Source organism: Ursus americanus, chromosome 7 (genome assembly GCF_024610735.1).
Source record: "Ursus americanus isolate L20-20 chromosome 7, mUrsAme1.1.p, whole genome shotgun sequence".
Lineage (NCBI taxonomy): Eukaryota > Metazoa > Chordata > Mammalia > Carnivora > Ursidae > Ursus > Ursus americanus.
Genome location: NC_142133.1, coordinates 21,730,404 through 21,748,145, shown reverse-complemented (window position 1 = coordinate 21,748,145; position 17,742 = coordinate 21,730,404). Strand labels below are relative to the sequence as shown.

Here is a 17,742-nt window from a genome sequence, read left to right as displayed (position 1 = left end):
AAAGCTTCCCAACATTGGATAAAAGATACACATTTATAGATTTAGGAAGTTCAGTAAACGGATACAGGATAAAGCCAAAAAAAAAAAAAAAAAAGCATGCTCAAAAATAATCAATCTGCTGAAAACTGAAAGTAAAGAAGCAGCAGTGTGTGGTACAGCGGTCCTTGGTCACAGACATGAGCTAACAAGCTTTGTTTTTGCTACTCTTGGAAATTTTGCTCTGTGAAGTGACCCTATAGACGACAGTTGAGATCTGGTTTGGTGGCTTTAAAAGGGCTTATCAGCTATTTTTTTTCCTCCCTTGTGGAAACTTGTAATTGGACCTGCTATGGAGCCTATGTGTTCTTAATTAGTAAGGTAGGTTTTTTCAGTGAGGAAAGTCATTGGAAGATATTGCTTGTTAGCCTATAGGGGAAAAGCTTAAAACATCAAAATACCTGTTTTATAAGGGTAAATTCTCCTAGTCTTTCCACTTGACTTTTCACTTGTTTGCCTGGGACCCATGGCAATAGACTTAATTTTGAGACATCTTTGCCATTATTACCTACTTTGTGGGGAATGTAATTGAAGGGAAAACCTTTTGTAAGGGACTAAATCTAAGTGATGGTAGCATCATAATCACATATGCTCACGTTTAATGTGTGTATATAAAGGAGATGACTTCAGTATAGTACATTGCACAATTTTTGGCACATAGTAAAAAAAGACCAAGGTTAATTTTCTTCTCCCTGTCATCTTCCTTTTATCTAGAAAACAATATCATTTAAATTTCAATCTCTGTACTACGTTTATATTAGCTAATTAATGTCTGCTATTAGTTTACATGTCAATCACTGTACATGCAGTGTGAAAATCATTTGATTATTTTGGAATTCCATATAGAACTTTGCTGATCAAGCAAGAAAAGTGTCATGCTCCCAATAGGTTTTTTTTAGTATATCAAGATGGTAACATAGCCACGTGTCTGGGGAAAAAACAAAATCAAAATAGAAGAATTTGTGAATTTTTTTGTTATTTCTTTTAGTAAGTATGCATCTTAAAGTTTGGATTTTCAGGGGCACCTGGCTGGCTCATTTGGAAGAGCGTGCTATTCTTATTCTTGATCTTGGGGTCGTGAGCTCAAGCCCACATTGGGTATAGAGATTACTTAAAAATAAAAGCTTAAAAAAAAAAAAGATTTGGATTCTCTACAGTCACACACTTAAAAATTAATTAAATTAATTAGAATTGCCATTTAAAAAGCAGAATAATTGAATATAATTTTCATTTGAAAATAACTATTATGTGCTTTTGTTCCATAATGAAACAATATATGAATTTCCTTTACGCCATTTACCAACCATTAATAAGAATTTGAGTTAACCTGGAAGACTCTTTTTTCCTAAATTATTATTAGATATTCAAATTTTCAGAGATTTGGTAAGAGATAATACGTTTAGTGGTGTAAATTTTGAAATTTTATTTTATAGCAACCGTATGTTCTTATAATAATGTTAGTTTGGTTTTTGCATTTGTGTTTTTTTGGTAGTTTTGGCATTTCTGTGAGATCTAGAAATTTAGTATTTGTGGCCCTTCTTGCACTTTTGGCCTGTTGTATTTCAGTAAACTTTTGTCTGCTTTTATGAATAGTACGATGAATATCGAAAGGTGATGAAAATAATAAATATGAATAATGGCTCTGGGTTTTAAGTTTTCCCTTCTTTATTGTTTTATGTTTTATTCAGCCAAGTTAATGGTTTAGTTCAGAATTCTGAAACATTTTTGTTCTGTATCCCTTTGAGAGGATAAGCTTCCATTTGAAGCAATGATCTTTAGCTCTTCTCACCACTATGAGAAATGATGGAAAGGTGTCTCCTCTGCCACTGGACAAAAACCAGTCTTGTCCTTTGGGGCTAAAAAGTTAACAGCTGCAGTGACATGAAAGGCATCTTTCAAAAGCACAGTTAAGTAATTCAACTCAAATGAGAAACTTTAAGAAAAAGACTCCTTTAACTGGAATGGGTGAAGGAGGGAGGCTGACGCATTTCAGTACGATTTGAATAAGTGTTAATGCCTTTTATAGATGACTGTAGAACATGATCATGGCTTAACTGACTTGATTTTGTCTTTCTAATTGATACTGATCATTGTTATCACATTAGTTTTATAGAAATTATACCAACTCTCCTCATCATATCACACATGGGTACACCTGACAGGACCTAATGTCTTCATTTTGTTTTCAACTGTTAGCTGAGAGCCATTCAGTAAAACTTACTATATGACCTTTTGATAATTCAGCTAATAAGTTGGTTAGATGTTTTGTTGGCTAATTGGACATAAAATACTCAAGATGTTTGCCTGTGTCTGTTTGTTTAAAGTAAGTCTTGTTAACATGTTGAATTTCCTTTTACTGTGCTTCTGTTATCACGGTACTGTTCTGTACACATTTTTGAATTTCAAAGAGCAGAATGATAAAAAAGATACAACCCTAAAAATAAGGCCTAGACATTTTTTTTTTTTAGTTTTTAAATTTCTCCTAGTATCTGTTGATTTCCACTGTTTTATAACATGCATTCTCTTAATGTGTCACAATTAGATCTTGATACTCATGTTAAATAAGATGGACCGTTTCTTTTTAATTCATAGGCTCATCGAGAGTTTTCCATTTCTTCACTGGGGCTTGAGAGAGAATTTGTTTACGTGTTAAGGGAATTACATGCATATGTCCATGTAATTTGATTTTAACCAAAGGTTATCTAAGCCCTCGGATCTGTTGTTGCTCAACGATATGGGATAATCAAGCTCATACAGAACCCAAGTTGCTAGTGTTTCTGGAGCTTACACATATATTCGAGACTTTCTTAATAGCTTTCCCAAAAGCTCAGGGCATGCTGACAAAGTTTTATGATCATCTGCTTCATTTTGTGTTTATTATTCGCCATATAAATGGTAGTTTTGTTAGAGAAGGGTCTATAAATGTTAGTACTAGGAGGTCACATAAGCCTTTTAGGAGTGTGCTTTTGTCCTAACATAAGGCTGATAACTGGAAGAAGTTTAGATCTGGGATTTCTAAAGTGTATTTTGTAGAATACTAATTCTGTAGATCATTAATAGATATTACATAGGACACAAGGGGTTCTACAGTTAATTAAGTTTAGGAAACACAGGGTTAAGCAATGTTCACTAAGTTTTTTTCCTGAAAGGCTTCCAAGAATTTTTCTTATGGTGATGTCTCTGAATTCCCAAAGAAGGGAGTGAATCTACACAAGTTTGGAAAGTTTGAAAACAGGATGAACTTAAGTTTACTATAAATATACTTTTGTTCCTGTGTTTAAAGACTTTTGGGGTATTTTAAACTCTATTATGCTTTTTTCAGATCAGCAATTGGACCTGTTAAAAAATTCAACTGAGTGAATTTGAAGATCTTAATTGGCTTTATAAAACAATTTATGAATCTGTCAGCATCCCATCTAGCAAGTATAGGGGATCACAACTGAACTAGACAAAAGAAAGGTTTTTATTTTTATTTATTTATTTATTTTTAAAGATTTTATTTATTTATTTGACAGAGACAGAGACATCCAGCGAGAGAGGGAACACAAGCAGGGGGAGTGGGAGAGGAAGAAGCAGGCTCATAGCAGAGGAGCCTGATGTGGGGCTCGATCCTGGAACGCCGGGATCACGCCCTGAGCCGAAGGCAGACGCTTAACCGCTGTGCCACCCAAGCGCCCCCAAAAGAAAGGTTTTTAAAGGCAGAGAGAGAGCATTAAAAAAAGGAGACAGGAACTTATTATTATTATTTTTTAAAGATTTTATTTATTTATTTGACAGAGATAGAGACAGCCAGCGAGAGAGGGAACACAAGCAGGGGGAGTGGGAGAGGAAGAAGCAGGCTCATAGCGGAGGAGCCTGATGTGGGACTCGATCCCATAACGCTGGATCACGCCCTGAGCCGAACGCAGCCCCGAGACAGGAACTTATTGTCAAGAAATGCATTGTTTAGGCAGGGTTGCCCTCCTAAGGGGATAGAAGGGCCCATCAGTAAATTTTCTAATATTGACCAGGAAATTCCATGTTGACTGGTTAAAGGTCACATTCCTTAGGGAGTTGAAACTGCAGTTAGGTTAAGTTTTAAGTCTTGGTTTACTGACTTGGGGCCTTAACCCAGGTGATGCCATGTGGGACCTATAATTTTCTTTTTAACAGATACATTTCTTTAATTTTAAAGATATTTCTTCTGGTGGCTCAGTTAGTTAAGTGTCCTGCTCTTGATCTCGGCTCAGGTCATGGTCTCACGGTTTTGAGATCAAGCCCCACATCGGGCTTTGCGGTCTGCAGGGAGTCTGCATCTGCCCTAGATTCTTTTCCTGTCCTTCTACCCTTCCCCCTGCTCTCATGCTCTCTCTCTTGTTCTCTCTCAAATAAATCAATTAATCTTAAAAAAAAAATACTTCTTCTGAGAAAAAAAAATAAAGATATTTCTTCTGAGATGTATCCGGAGGTTGAAGAAGACATTTTGGCGTTTAATTTGAAAATGTAACTAGCATACTTTATTTATTTATTTATTTATTTATTTATTTATTTATTTATTTATTTATTTATTTATTTATTTATTTCTAGCATACTTTCAAAAAATAAGTTCATCCTACGGTTCTCTCTTTTCTGACCTCAGTGAATACCATATAGGATTTCTCAGATATTGTCCTTATGGAGCCTTTGTCATATGGATCATTTTCAGGATCTAGTGTTTCTTGGAACATACTTTGGGAAACATAGGTCTGGCCTTAAAATATTCCTCAGTTTCATTTGACTATTTCATGAAGTGTTCAGTTTTCATAATAGAGGAGTGATATATATCATATATTTGCTGTGTCATATTCACTGGTAGATTTTGGTTTGATGTTATATCAGTTCTACCAGTTACCAGTTCTATGACTAAGCTTCTGTTTTTGTGTCTGGAATGGAGATAATAGTAGAATTTACTTCTTAGGGTTGTTGTGAGGATTAAGGCAAATCTTCCACATAACACTTTTAACATAGTGCCTGGTACAGAATAAATACTCATTAAAGTTTGTTATTTTAAGGAATTATATGTGTGAATGTTCCTCCCACATTTTAGAGATGAGTGGTTTATCTTTTGGCCTTGTTCTTAAAATTTTCTTAGCAGGAGCCATATGTCTGGGTGCTATATTAAAATTTTAATAAGAAAGCCACTAATTGTTTTGTAGTTTTTTGTAAACAGAAAATGGCTAGAGAACCAATCTGTAGCACTTAATCTAATAGCTTGCATTTAGGGCTCTCATTTACCCTTGTATTCTGTATCAAAAGTGTGTTTCAAGAGCTAAATCATTAAGAGCTAAAGTATCTGTGGTTAGGCTATTGATGGTTTCAGAGCGCTTGAGGGAAGAATTCAGCCAGTCCCTGAATTGCTCACGTAAACACTCATGCCTTGAAAACTGCCAGGCTTCTTGAGAATTATATATCACATTTGTAGTGAGGCAGTGTCTCATAGTTTACCTGCATATTTATTGGAACTTGTTCAACACTCCATGTGTAGCGTGTGTGTTCTGTAGTGCAATCAGCAAGTAATAACTGCAGGCAAAATAATGAGAGCCTAGTCAAATGAGGTCGAAGTGGTTGAAATAAATTGGTAATAACTGTTTAGAACCATCAGTCAGGAGTATATCCTTTAGCATTTTTTGTAGTGCAAGACTGCTGGCAACAAATCTCTCAGCTTTCCTGTATCTGAAAAGAACCAGAGGAAAAAAATGCATACATACAGGGCTGTTTTCAAGAGCAATAAGATGAGTGATGGACTTCTAATCAGGAACAAATAGCAAGATGGTAGGCAAAAAGGTTTTAATTTTTATAAAGCAATTTTAGAGGGGTGCCTCGGTGGCGGAGTTGGTTGAGTGTTCCATGCTTGGTTCAGCTCAGGGCTGTGAGATTGCAGGGTTGTGAGATCCTTTGCCTGAAGCTTAGAGTCCGCTTAAGACTCTCTCACCCTCTCCCTCTGCCCCCCGCCCCCGAAATCTCTCTCTCTTCTTATCTCTCAGATAAATAATCTTTTTTAAAAAGAAATTTTAGAATTGTCTATTTTTCTTTTTCTTTTTTGAAAGATTTATTTATGTATTTATTTGAGAGAGAGAATGACCACAATGGGGAGGGGCAGAGGGAGAGGGAGAGAGAGTCCCAAGCTGACTCACAGACTCACACTGAGTGCAAAGCGCAATGCTGGGTCTCCAACTAGGGGCTCAATCTCAGGACCCTGAGATCACTACCTGAGCTGAAACTGAGAGTCAGATGCTCAACCCACTCTGCCACCTGGATGCCCCTCAGTTTTTCTTTTCTAATTGCTGTGTAAATAGCTAAAAGTAAAGCAAATACCGTTAAAGATTTTAACTAAAGAAAAGCACGAATTGGAGATTAAACAACATAGATTTATAAAAATACACATGGTTTAGGTAACAGTTTACTTATGTGTTTGGTTTTTTAATTACTTTAAAACTTTGATTTCAGATTGTATACATAAGTCCTCAGAAGTAGTTGGTTTCACATGACAGTGGCTTAAACATTTTATATTTGTTTTATCTATAATTTTTGTGCCTTTATTTACTTAGATTCCATGATATTGTGATTAATGAAATATTTTTTAAATTTATAGTTGTTTAAAATAGCATTAATGCCAGTTTCAAAGGGAGATTTTTTTTTTTTTTTTTTTTTTTTTAGATTTTTATTTACTTGAGAGAGAAGAGTAAGAGGGAGGGAGGGAGAGAGAGAGAGGGAGAGCATAGAAGGAAAGGGAGAAGTAGACTCCCCACTGGAGCAGAGAGCCCTATGTAAGGCTCAATCCCAGGACCCTGAGATCATGACTCGAGCTGAATGAAGGCAGATGCTTAACCAACTGAGCCACCCAGCTACCCTGGGAGGATGATTTTATTACATATTTTCTTCCATAGTTGTGTACATAGTAAACGTACTTGTTCACCAAGCTTTGCTACTGTTAAACTTACAGCATAAACAGTTTTTAAAATGTGGTCACAGGGCCATCATAATTGCAGTTTTTGATGACTGTCTCATATTTCGTATTTATCCACTCTGTTGTTAAACAGGTAGTTTCTTTCTTTTTAAAGTCTTTTATACATAATACTATTGTTAACATTGTACCAATAGGATATGATTTCTTTTTGATTTTTTCTTGGATAAATTCCCAAGATTTATGCTTTACTCTATTCTTTTTTTTTTTTTTTTTTAAGATTTTATTATTTGACAGAGATACAGCCAGCGAGAGGGGGAACACAAGCAGGGGAGTGGGAGAGGAAGAAGCAGGCTCATAGCGGAGGAGCCCAGTGTGGGGCTCGATCCCATAACGCTGGGATCACGCCCTGAGCTGAAGGCAGACGCTTCATGACTGCGCCACCCAGGCGCCCCATGCTTACTCTATTCTGTTCTATTCTATTTATTTATTTTTTAAAGTAGGCTCCACACCCAACATGGGGCTTGAACTCATGACCCTGAGATCAAGTGTTGCATGCTGCACTGACTGAGCCAGCCAGGCACCACCTATTATGTTTTAATTTAATTATTATGTTTTATCTTATTTTAATTAATTAATTTAATTAATGGTAACTTATTTTACAGATACTTGTATAGTGTTAGTGTTGTGTGCCAGAAAGGTGAAGTAACTGGTTCAGAGTCCCATAGATAATAAGTAGCGAGCACTCTGGCTCCAGAGATTGTACCCCTTATAACTTTGCTGTGATAACTCTTTTGATACATCTTGCCAGTTAGCTCTCTCAGAAAAAGGTTACACTTATTTTCAGTCAGTTTAACCACAACTTACCAGTATGGGATGATACATTAAAAAAATAAAATTAACCAATTTAATAGATATAAAATGATATACTTCTATTCTGTAAAAGTATTTGATAAAGATCAATTTAAAATATAAAGCCATAGTTAAATTTTTGTTCGTAAAAAAGCTTTTCTTGTTTTTACCATTAGAAACTTAAAAATATAAAGGAAATTGACTGAGACTCTTATTAAAGGAAATGGTGTCTTGGAAATTCCTAGAATGAATCCTCTGTCTTTAGGGACTGATGACATTGTTAATTAACTTTGCTTCCAAGTGTTTTGTTGTAGATTACTTAATTGTACAAAAATACCACAGTTTGAGAAGAGTTTTCTATTTGTCAATGATAATTTTTAAAATTATCTACTTACGATGAATGTTTTGAATTCTAAGGGCACTACTTGTTCATAGTCAAAAGTTAAAAACCATACAGGAGGGTGTAAATTAAAAAGTAAGATACTCCCTTTCCCCTAGTACCCTAGTCTCAGTTCACTAGACCCGTGAAGGGGTGCAGGATGAGAGGCCCCAAAATGTATCACTTTGGCAATAAAGATTATTTTGAGTTAAAAGTAATAAAAACCCAGCAGATGCAAGAAAAGCTCTCTGCCTCCCCTGTAACTGCCTAACTTTACATTGGAAAGGAGAGCCTGCAATGGGAGACTCCCATATCATCAGAGACTCCCCTTTACCTAAGGAATTCATCTGCATAGTAGGACAACCTTGTTTTTCCAGACCCCTCATTTCACCTTCCTGCTAATGAGCTCTGTCCCCTTTGTATCCTCAGGCCCTATCCCTCTCCTTAGCTCATATAATAAGTGTCATGTTGCCTCCTTATCTTTGGAATTTCATGTCTGTGGATTCTCCATACTTAGGCCTATTAAATTTGATTTTCTCCTGTTAATCTGTCTCCTGTCAGTTTGATTCTAAGTCCAACTAGAAGGACCATAGAGCAGAGGAGGTTCTTCCTCCCTGACCCATATCACAGCATTCTGCTATCCCATCTGCCATTTATTTTCCAGCTGTAACTACCATTAACTATTTGTAAGAATTTTTTAATATAAAAATCTAACTTCTTCCTTCCTTCTTTCTTTCTTTCTTTGTTGTGGTGGAGCTGCGAATTTTTTAGAATTGTGAATATTCTTTTGAAATACGGAGCCCAACTAAATGAACTTCATTTGGCATACTGCCTAAAGTATGAGAAGTTTTCAGTATTTCGCTACTTTTTGAAGAAAGGTTGTCCATTGGTACCGGGGAACCATATTTCTGAATTTATAAACCATGCGATTAAAGCACAGACAAAATACAAGGAATGGCTGCCATATCTCCTGCTTGCTGGATTTGACCCACTGAATCTACTGTGCAGTTCATGGTAAGAAATCCTACCATAGTGAAACTTTTACTTTTTGGGTGAATATACTACCTTCAGTTTCCCCCAATTTCTTAAGATCCCCATGTTGGGAAGAGGGCATGTATGTGTGTTTTGACATGAAGACTAGGTTGGGGTGAAGGAGTTGGGGATTGAATTTAAGAGCCCTGAAAAAGGTAAGAGGTGACTGGAAAGGAGTAGAGAAGGATGGATTCTTTGGAAAGGGCTATTTTTTCTACTTAGGCCATCTCTCATGCTCTTAAAAATGCCTGTGACAAAATGGTTGTAGCTGCTTTGGAGATTTCAGTTGTCCCTTAGTCTACTAGAGTGAATACTCTTGTCCTATAGCATCTTGTCTATTTGAACTTGGTGTCCCTTAATAAATACTGATTTCTGAAGTAGCTGACGATATATGAAAGTCAAGTCAGGATTTTTCTTGGGCAAGAAGAGGACACTTTCTGCCAGCCTCCAGCTTTTGCAAAGGTTCTAAGTGTCTGGATAGAACTGAGAAGGTAATTGTAGCACTGAAAGAACTCTGTTGGCCTGATAATTCAAGTCAAATGAGAAAATAGACTTTCCTCCAGGAAAATGGAGGACATGGGTATTTTATAAAATTTCAATGAAAACATCTAGATGCTTCATTTTTGTGCTTCAGAAACTAGCATTCACTAAAATAATGTTTAGTCAAAAACTAAATTTTGCATTTCAGCAGAAAAGTGCTTTGATATTTGTTATTTGAGTTTTTCGTTCTAGAAAAGAGGTCCTCTTTGGGGTTCATGCAGGCAAGGTTAGTGTTCCCTACTTGTATCTTTAGTTTGCATTTCTGGGGACTTTGTTTTTCCCTTGGTGTCTTTTCCATCTGCATATGATGAACAGGTCTGAATTTGGTGGGATCTCAGTATCTCACCTTTTTATTATATCTGCCAATATATAGAATTAAGGAATTTTTACTAAGCAGAGGTTATGCTTGGGGCTATCATCCCTTTTGATACTAAGTGTTTCAGATACGTGGTTTGTAAGGAAAAACTGCTTTCTGGTAGGTTGTTTGAAGAACATAAAACTAAAAGCAAAGTTTAGATATACATTCTGATTCCCATTTTACTTTTTGTTTATAGCTTTACAACAGGTTGAGTACATAATTTTATTTACTCCTTTTCCCACTAGTTGATTTATATCCAGTTGTTTGTCAGATAGTCACAGTTGCAATTCTATCTATATCTTTTCAGTAAAATTTCATAGAAATCCATTAAATTTTTTAGATGATTGAATGAAATATAGAGATTATTGACAGTTCATTGAGGAATCACTGATTTTTTCCTAGTTATATTTTTGTTATTGATTTATTTTTTATTTTTATTTTTTTAATTTAAATTCAGTTAATTAACATATAATGTATTAGTTGTTTCAGGGGTACAGGTCTGTGATTTATCAGTCTTATATAATACCCAGTACTCATTACAACATATACCCTTCCTGGTGTGCATCATCCAGTTACCCCATCTATCCATCCCCTTCCCCTCCAGCAACCCTCAGTTTGTTTCCCAAGATTAAGAGTCTCTTATGGTTTGTCTCCCTCTCTGGTTTCGTCTTGTTTCATTTTTCCCTCTCTTCCCCTATGGTCCTATGCCTTGTTTCTTAAATTCCACATATGAGTAAGATCATATGATAGTTGTCTTTCTCTGATTGACTGTTTCACTTAGCATAATAACCCTCTAGTTCCATCCATGTCGTTGCAAATGGCAAGATTTCATTTTTTGGTGGCTGCATAATATTCCATTGTATGTATATACCACATCTTTATCCATTCGTCTGTCAATGGACATCTGGGCTCTTTCCATAGTTTGGCTATTGTGGACATTGCTGGCTATTGTGGACATTGCTGCTATAAACATTGGGGTACAGGTACCCCTTCGGATCACTACATTTGTATCTTTTTGGTCAATACCCAGTAGTGCAATTGCTGGGTTGTAAGGTATTTTCATCTTTTTGAGGAACCTCCATCCTGTTTTCCAGAGCGGCTGCACCAGCTTGCATACCCAACAACAGTGTAGGAGGGCTCCCCTTCCTCCGCATTCTTCCAACATCTGTCATTTCCTGACTTGTTCATTTTAGCCATTCTGACTGGTGTGAGGTGGTATCTCATTGTGGTTTTGACTTGTATTTCCCTGATGCTGAATGATGTGGAGCATTTTTCATGGGTCTGTTGGCCATTTGGATGTCTTCTTTGGAGAAATGTCTGTTCATGTCTTCCGCCCATTTGTTGATTGGATTATCTGTTCTTTGGGTGTTGAGTTTGATAAGGTCTTTATAGATATTGGATACTGGCCCTTTATCTGATATGTCATTGGCAAATCTCTTCTCCCATTCTGTTGGTTGTCTTTTGGTTTTGTCGACTGTTTCCTTTGCTGTGCAAAAGCTTTTTATCTTGATGAAGAGCTAATAGGTCATTTTTGCCTTGTTTCCCTTGCCTTTGGAGACATGTCTAGCCAGAAGTTGTGGCAGCCAAGGTCACAGAATTGCTGCCTGTGTTCTCCTCGTGGATTTTGATAGATTCCTGTCTCACATTTAGGTCTTTCGTCCATTTTGGGTCCATTTTGTGTATGGTATAAGGAAATTGGTCCAGTTTCATTCTTCTGCATGTGGCTGTCCAATTTTCCCAACACCGTTTGTTGGAGACTGTCTTTTTTCCTTTGTATATTCTTTCCTGCTTTGTTGAAGATTAGTTGACCATAAAGCTGAGGGTCCATTTCTGGGTTTTCTTTTCTGTTCCACTGATCAATGTGTCTGTGTTTGTGCCAGTACCATACTGTCTTGGTGATTAAAGCTTTGTAATAGAGTTTAAAGTCCGGAATTGTGATGCCACCAGTTTTGGTTTTCTTTTTCAACATTCCTTTGGCTACTCGGGGTCTTTTCAGGTTCCATACAAATTTTAGGATTATTTGTTCCAGTTCTATGAAAAAAGTTGATGGTATTTTGATAGGGATTGCATTGAATGTGTAGATTGCTCTAGGTGGCACAGACATATTAACTATATTTGTTCTTCCAATCCATGAACGTGGAACATTTTTCCATTTCTTTGTGTCTTCCTCAATTTCTTTCATGAGTATTCTATAATTTTCTGAGGACAGACCCTTTGCCTCTTTGGTTGGATTTATTCCTAGGTATCTTATGGTTTTGGGTGCAACTGTAAATGGGATCAACTCCTTAATTTCGCTTTCTTCTGTCTCATTGTTGGTGTATAGAAATGCGACTTAGTTCTGTGCATTGATTTTATATCCTGCCACTTTACTAAAGAGGAATCACTGATCTTTAAAAGTTATTTATAGGTGCTTATTTGTCTTACACCCGCTGTACATGTGCATGTTCATGCACTTATGCACACACACACACACACACACACCACTGAGATAGAAACACTTGCTAAGGAGTGCTCTATCTAGCTATTAACAAAGTTATTTAAATACCCTTAACTATTAGCTTAGTGAATTTTATGGTTGTATTGGGCTCCTAAAAGCTAGCAGCAGTTGCCTCTCACCATTCTAAGATTCACTCCCCCAACTGCTGCTGTAAATCCAGGCCAGCACGTGGGGTAGCTGTGGACAGCCCTGACAGTGTGTCCCCATTTCTCTGTTACCCAGCTTGGTGCTTGTCCTCAGGGCACCCACTCTCTTCTCAGCAGTACTCTTTGTGTTCCTCCATTGAAGCTCCTAACTGGACTCTGTATTACTTGTCTGTTACTTTTACCCTTCACACTCCCTTCTGGTTTCTGGTTTATTTCTTTCTCAACCAACACTTAGAATACTGCCTGACACAGTAGGCACTATTTTAAGTTTGTTATTGTATTAACTCATTTAATATAAAATATAGTAGATACTATTATCCTTATTTTACAGAGAAGGAAATTGAGGCCCAGACTATTTAATATACTTGCTCAAGCTCACACAGCTAGTTAGTGCTTCAGCTTAGGTTTGAACCTAGGCCGTCCTGTAACGTGGCTCAAGTCTGTCTTTCTAACCACTGTGTTCTGCTGCCTTAGTCCTGTGTGTCCACATGGATCCTGTAGTTACATCACTTAATTTCAGCCACCTTAATCCCTTGCCTAATGTGGGGGAGGGGATATGTGCCAACTTTTCTTGCTCCTTCCTATCCCTAAATTAGGAATAACCTGTATACAGGGAAAAAAATTAAACATTGCCTCTTTTCCTTTCCTCCTCAGCCAACCACCTAGATGGAGAGAGAGAATTATTTAGCTTTATTCTCCCAGAAGGCTTTGTAAAATATGCTCTTCCATTCCCAGTCCTGATACAGGATCTTCCCTCTCCCCATGTGAATAGTTCATTTAAGAATTTGTGGAGAACCTGGGTATCTTAGTCAGTTAAGTGTCTGACTCTTGTTTTCAGTCCTGGGTTGGACTCTGAGGGATGTCTCTCTCCCCCTCCCTCTGCCATCTCCACTGCACCCACCCCCCCAGGTTACTACTCTCTCTCTAAAAGAAAAAAAAAAAAAAGAATGTGTGTGTTATATTTATTGTCATATTTCTGTGTGCTGTATTCATTGGGTATATTAGGACAGAAAAGAGTTGAGAGAGAACCAATAAGCTACAAATTATTTTGAAGTAAATTGTAAAACTTTCAACTATCTGGACTGAGAATGCCGCTTGCATATATTTTACTCCAAAGGAGTAACTTTAGTCACTTTATATTCATTAGAAAAATACAATGGAAAATTTCACTTTAGCAATGAAAATGCTTAACATGGTCAAATTTTTGTTCACTGATCTTTTATTGAATGGATATGTTTATGCTGAATATGATAAATGTTTTGCTTTCTTTGATCAAATTTATATTCGAAGAGCTGTTACAAGAAAAATTCTCCCATAAAAATTCCAGTATGTTGTTAAAGTGGATTTTGGTTGTATCTTATTTATATCATATGTAAGTCTGTTGCTTAATCTTTGTCATGTAAATTATAAATGTCTTTCCTAGTATTGCTTGCCTTAAACAGTCTTAAAAAATGTATCTGGCTGAATAATTGCCTGTCACAATATAATCTACAGAATTGAGATTTTTTTTTTCAACTTTAAATGCAAGACTAGATACACCCCCCCACCCCTGCCCAAATGTAATAGGTGAATAATAGAAAGTAAATGTCATCTGTGCATTTAGTTGATTAACTGTCACTTGTTTATGATTGTACAACTGCTTTGTACAATGTAATGGTCAATGTGGTACAGTAACAATACATTTTTAGTGGCATTATCAGCATTGGTAGAATACACTCACCATTATATTAACTAAAGCTGTAGAAACAGATTTATTTCTCGTGTGTGTTTAGATAACTGCATAAAAATGACTTTGTATTTGGTCACAGTGAGACTTAAAGCACACTTAAGCTGAAAAATGAAACCATTAGAAAAGAAATAAGGAGCTAGAATTAAGTAACCTTTGGAGCAGGATACTAGAAAGTCAAGGAGATTGTTTGCTCTTGAGGATATTTTATCATTTTATTTATTCTCAGTATTTCCTGATAAGCTGTAATTTCACTAAGAGCTTTCCAAGAAGTAGAATGTTTTCCCAAAGCATTTTGCTACACTTTAAGTTCTTTCTTATATATGCTTGCATATTAGAGAATTAAGAGTTTGGGAAATAATTTTCATACTCTCTAATCAGTCATTTCAAGGACACTTTGACCCTGAATTACGAGAATTAAGTTATCTTTGAGATGACATGTTGAGGGTATTACTCAGTTTCTTTCCTTTCCTTCTATTGTTTCCCCCTTCTTTAGTCCTTGCTCAGTAATGTCTTCAAAATAGCAACCTTGGAAAGAATTTTAGAAGTAATTACCAGAGGCCCTAATCATTTTATTTTTCTTCAAACAATGTGATACAGTAGGGGAGTATCTAGTCGAGTACAAGATAGGTAATCCTGTTAGAATTTGGAGTCCCCTTTAAGCTGTGACTAAATTTCATGTGTACAATGTTTTAGCCCTATCAAAAATGCAATACTGAAAATTTCAGATCAGTTCTAATAATAATCAAATATCTATGTAACATTTTTGTTTTTAAAAAAGTATGTTTACTGTATTGTTTCATATTATTTTCACAAATTGTCCCCTGAAATAGGCAGGTTAAGTATTATTCTTATCTTGGAGACCATGATCTAGGGCTTAAAGAATTTAGGCAGCATGTTTGTAAGTAGTAGAGGTAGTATTAGAAACCAGAACTTTTCTTAGACAAATGCTCTGTTCAGTAGTATTCAAATACTTATAAAATTTTGGGGAAGTCTCTTTTGGCTGCATTGGTAGGAAAATTTGATATTCTTTTAAAAATATAGAGGGAGAACTGTTTATCTTGAACACCTTTCAGTCCTTAAAGACAAAACTTATTCTGGTACATCTTTTAGAACTGAATCTATAGTGGGTAAGGTTCGTAGAGGGGAACAATTGTACATCCCTGGGAGTTGGACAGAAAAAGACCATCTCTCCCATATATTCAGTTTAGAGTTAACTTTGGGTGTTTGGGCTTTATCCTTTCAGGGCTGTTAAATTGTGTGTCTGTGAGGGTGACCAGTCTAGGTTCAGCAAGATGGTCCAAGTGGGAGGAGGTAATGGCAAATCCATCGATGATGCTGGTGCTGTCTTTTTCTTACCCCTGCTGCTGAGGAATGGGAAGGAAAGTTCTCGTCCTCTACAAGAGTAGAGATTCTCTGGTTATCTACCGGAAAACTACACACAGAGTCGATTCATTTTCGTATAGGAACCTGTAGATGATTATTCGTATCCACAGAACTTGCCTCCAGTTACACAAATATTTTCTATGCCCCAGTTTTCACTCTTCCTTCTATACTGCGATGTAAGAATAGTTATGTGGTGTTTGTTTTCAGGATGAACCCTTTTGTATCTAATGGTGTGTTAACGTCTTTCCAATTAGGATTGACTCCGTCAATGTTGACACCCTTATCTTCACTTTGGAGTTTACCAATTGGAGGAGGCTTCCTCCAACTGTTGAAAAGATGCTCTCCGCTCGTGCGTCAAACTCCTCTTGGGCTCTGCAGCAACATATTGGTAAGAAAGTACAATTTCAAACATGTTTCACTACTTTTTCTTCTCTTCCGCCTCTAGCTATGTTATAATTTTAAGTGACCAGAGTCATCGGAGAACATATATTAAATTGGGCATCATTTGCCTTTTCTTTATGTAGAGAAAGGATGGAGCTGTGGTAATGGTGGTGGGGGATCAGAGTAATTTCCTTCAACAAAAATCATATCTGATTTGGTAAGTTTAGCCTAAGGAACACGTACCAAAAACCAAGTACTTATTGATGTTTTCATTTAATGGTATCCTTTTATTTTTAGTAAGGATTATGTAAACAAAAGTGAGTCCTAAAAATGTTGTAAGTGAATATTTAGTTTGTGATCAGAAAAATTTTCCTCTTAGGAGTTTGTGTGGATTTGTGTTCTCTCTTTAATAATTTATCATCTCTAAAGAAAGTATTACCATCGCTTATTTATACCTGTTCTTACTGAATGCGTGCCAGTGTGTTGGTATGATATAACTATCAAGGTGAGCTTGGTGAAAATTCTGTGAATTGATTGATACTTTAAATGACTGTTTTAAAACAAATTCTCGACTTCCTCTCACTTACTAAATTTCTTAAGCTAGTTTTAAAAAAGCGCACAGTAGAAGATTTTACACAAGGAAACCAGTTTAAACTAAACACAATATATTGCAAAGTATTCCTATTTACTTATTCAGATTTATTTTACTTTAACTGTATTTTGTTAACCAGATTATGTCTTAAGTTAGGAAAATTATTTCTTCACTGCTATTTTTGCAGGAAATGTAGCTCTTCATAAAACATGTTGAATAGGTTTTTAACAAGTGAACTTATGCATATGTAGAAATGTGTCTTGTAATCTCTTGGAAAATTACATTTAAGTAAATTTTCTCAATCAAAAACAGACATTCAGGAAAATATGCTCTTGAACTAAGGTGTATTCAAACTCTTAGAGAGTTTTCTGTTGAAGAAATAAAGTAATCTGTTTGGAGTCTGAGTCTTTTCATACAGAATTTCTTTAATGATAATGTTGGAAAACTCACTTGCATTTGATTCTTAATGTTGAGAATTGCATCTTCTTTTACTGATTATGTATTGAAGCAGCAGAGAACAAGTATCTATTCAAAATAGATTGAATATGGGACAATGCATTTGGAAACAAAAGTCAAATGAGGGAGCATATGCCAAATGGGAAAATTATTGCAGTGTATCAATTAGTAAAGATATGTGAGAGTTTACTCTGAAGACTTTAACATATGGCAGGTTTGTCCAGATGAAGGTAAAAATTGTGCATGAGTACATTACCCTGCAGTAGACTAAATCCATCAAGGGCTTCTTGTTTAATTAGGCACTAGGTAGAGCTTGTGTAAGGTAATAATCCTTATCTCTTAAGAGGATTTTATTTTGGCTGAAGATTTGCAGAAGTCTTTCTCAGACGTACTAATGTAGCTAATGCTTTTCTGGCCAACTTCTCTAGCCAAGACCTCT

The 17,742-nt window shown here is 36.1% G+C and overlaps 1 protein-coding gene across 6 annotated transcripts in view; it reads left to right on the top strand.

Moving 5' to 3' along the window:
* Positions 1-17,742, top strand: part of ASB3 (ankyrin repeat and SOCS box containing 3) — a 101,523-nt gene that overhangs the window by 69,437 nt on the left and 14,344 nt on the right. For 4 of the 6 annotated variants that reach the window (XM_045787968.2, XM_045787964.2, XM_045787963.2 and 1 more), the window contains exons 8-9: positions 8,946-9,203; positions 16,129-16,262. In XM_045787968.2, coding sequence (XP_045643924.1) covers positions 8,946-9,203; positions 16,129-16,262 — 392 coding nt within the window. The remainder of the gene's footprint in view (positions 1-8,945; positions 9,204-16,128; positions 16,263-17,742) is intronic. The other 2 variants (XM_087863394.1, XM_087863395.1) reach the window with 2 other exon arrangements.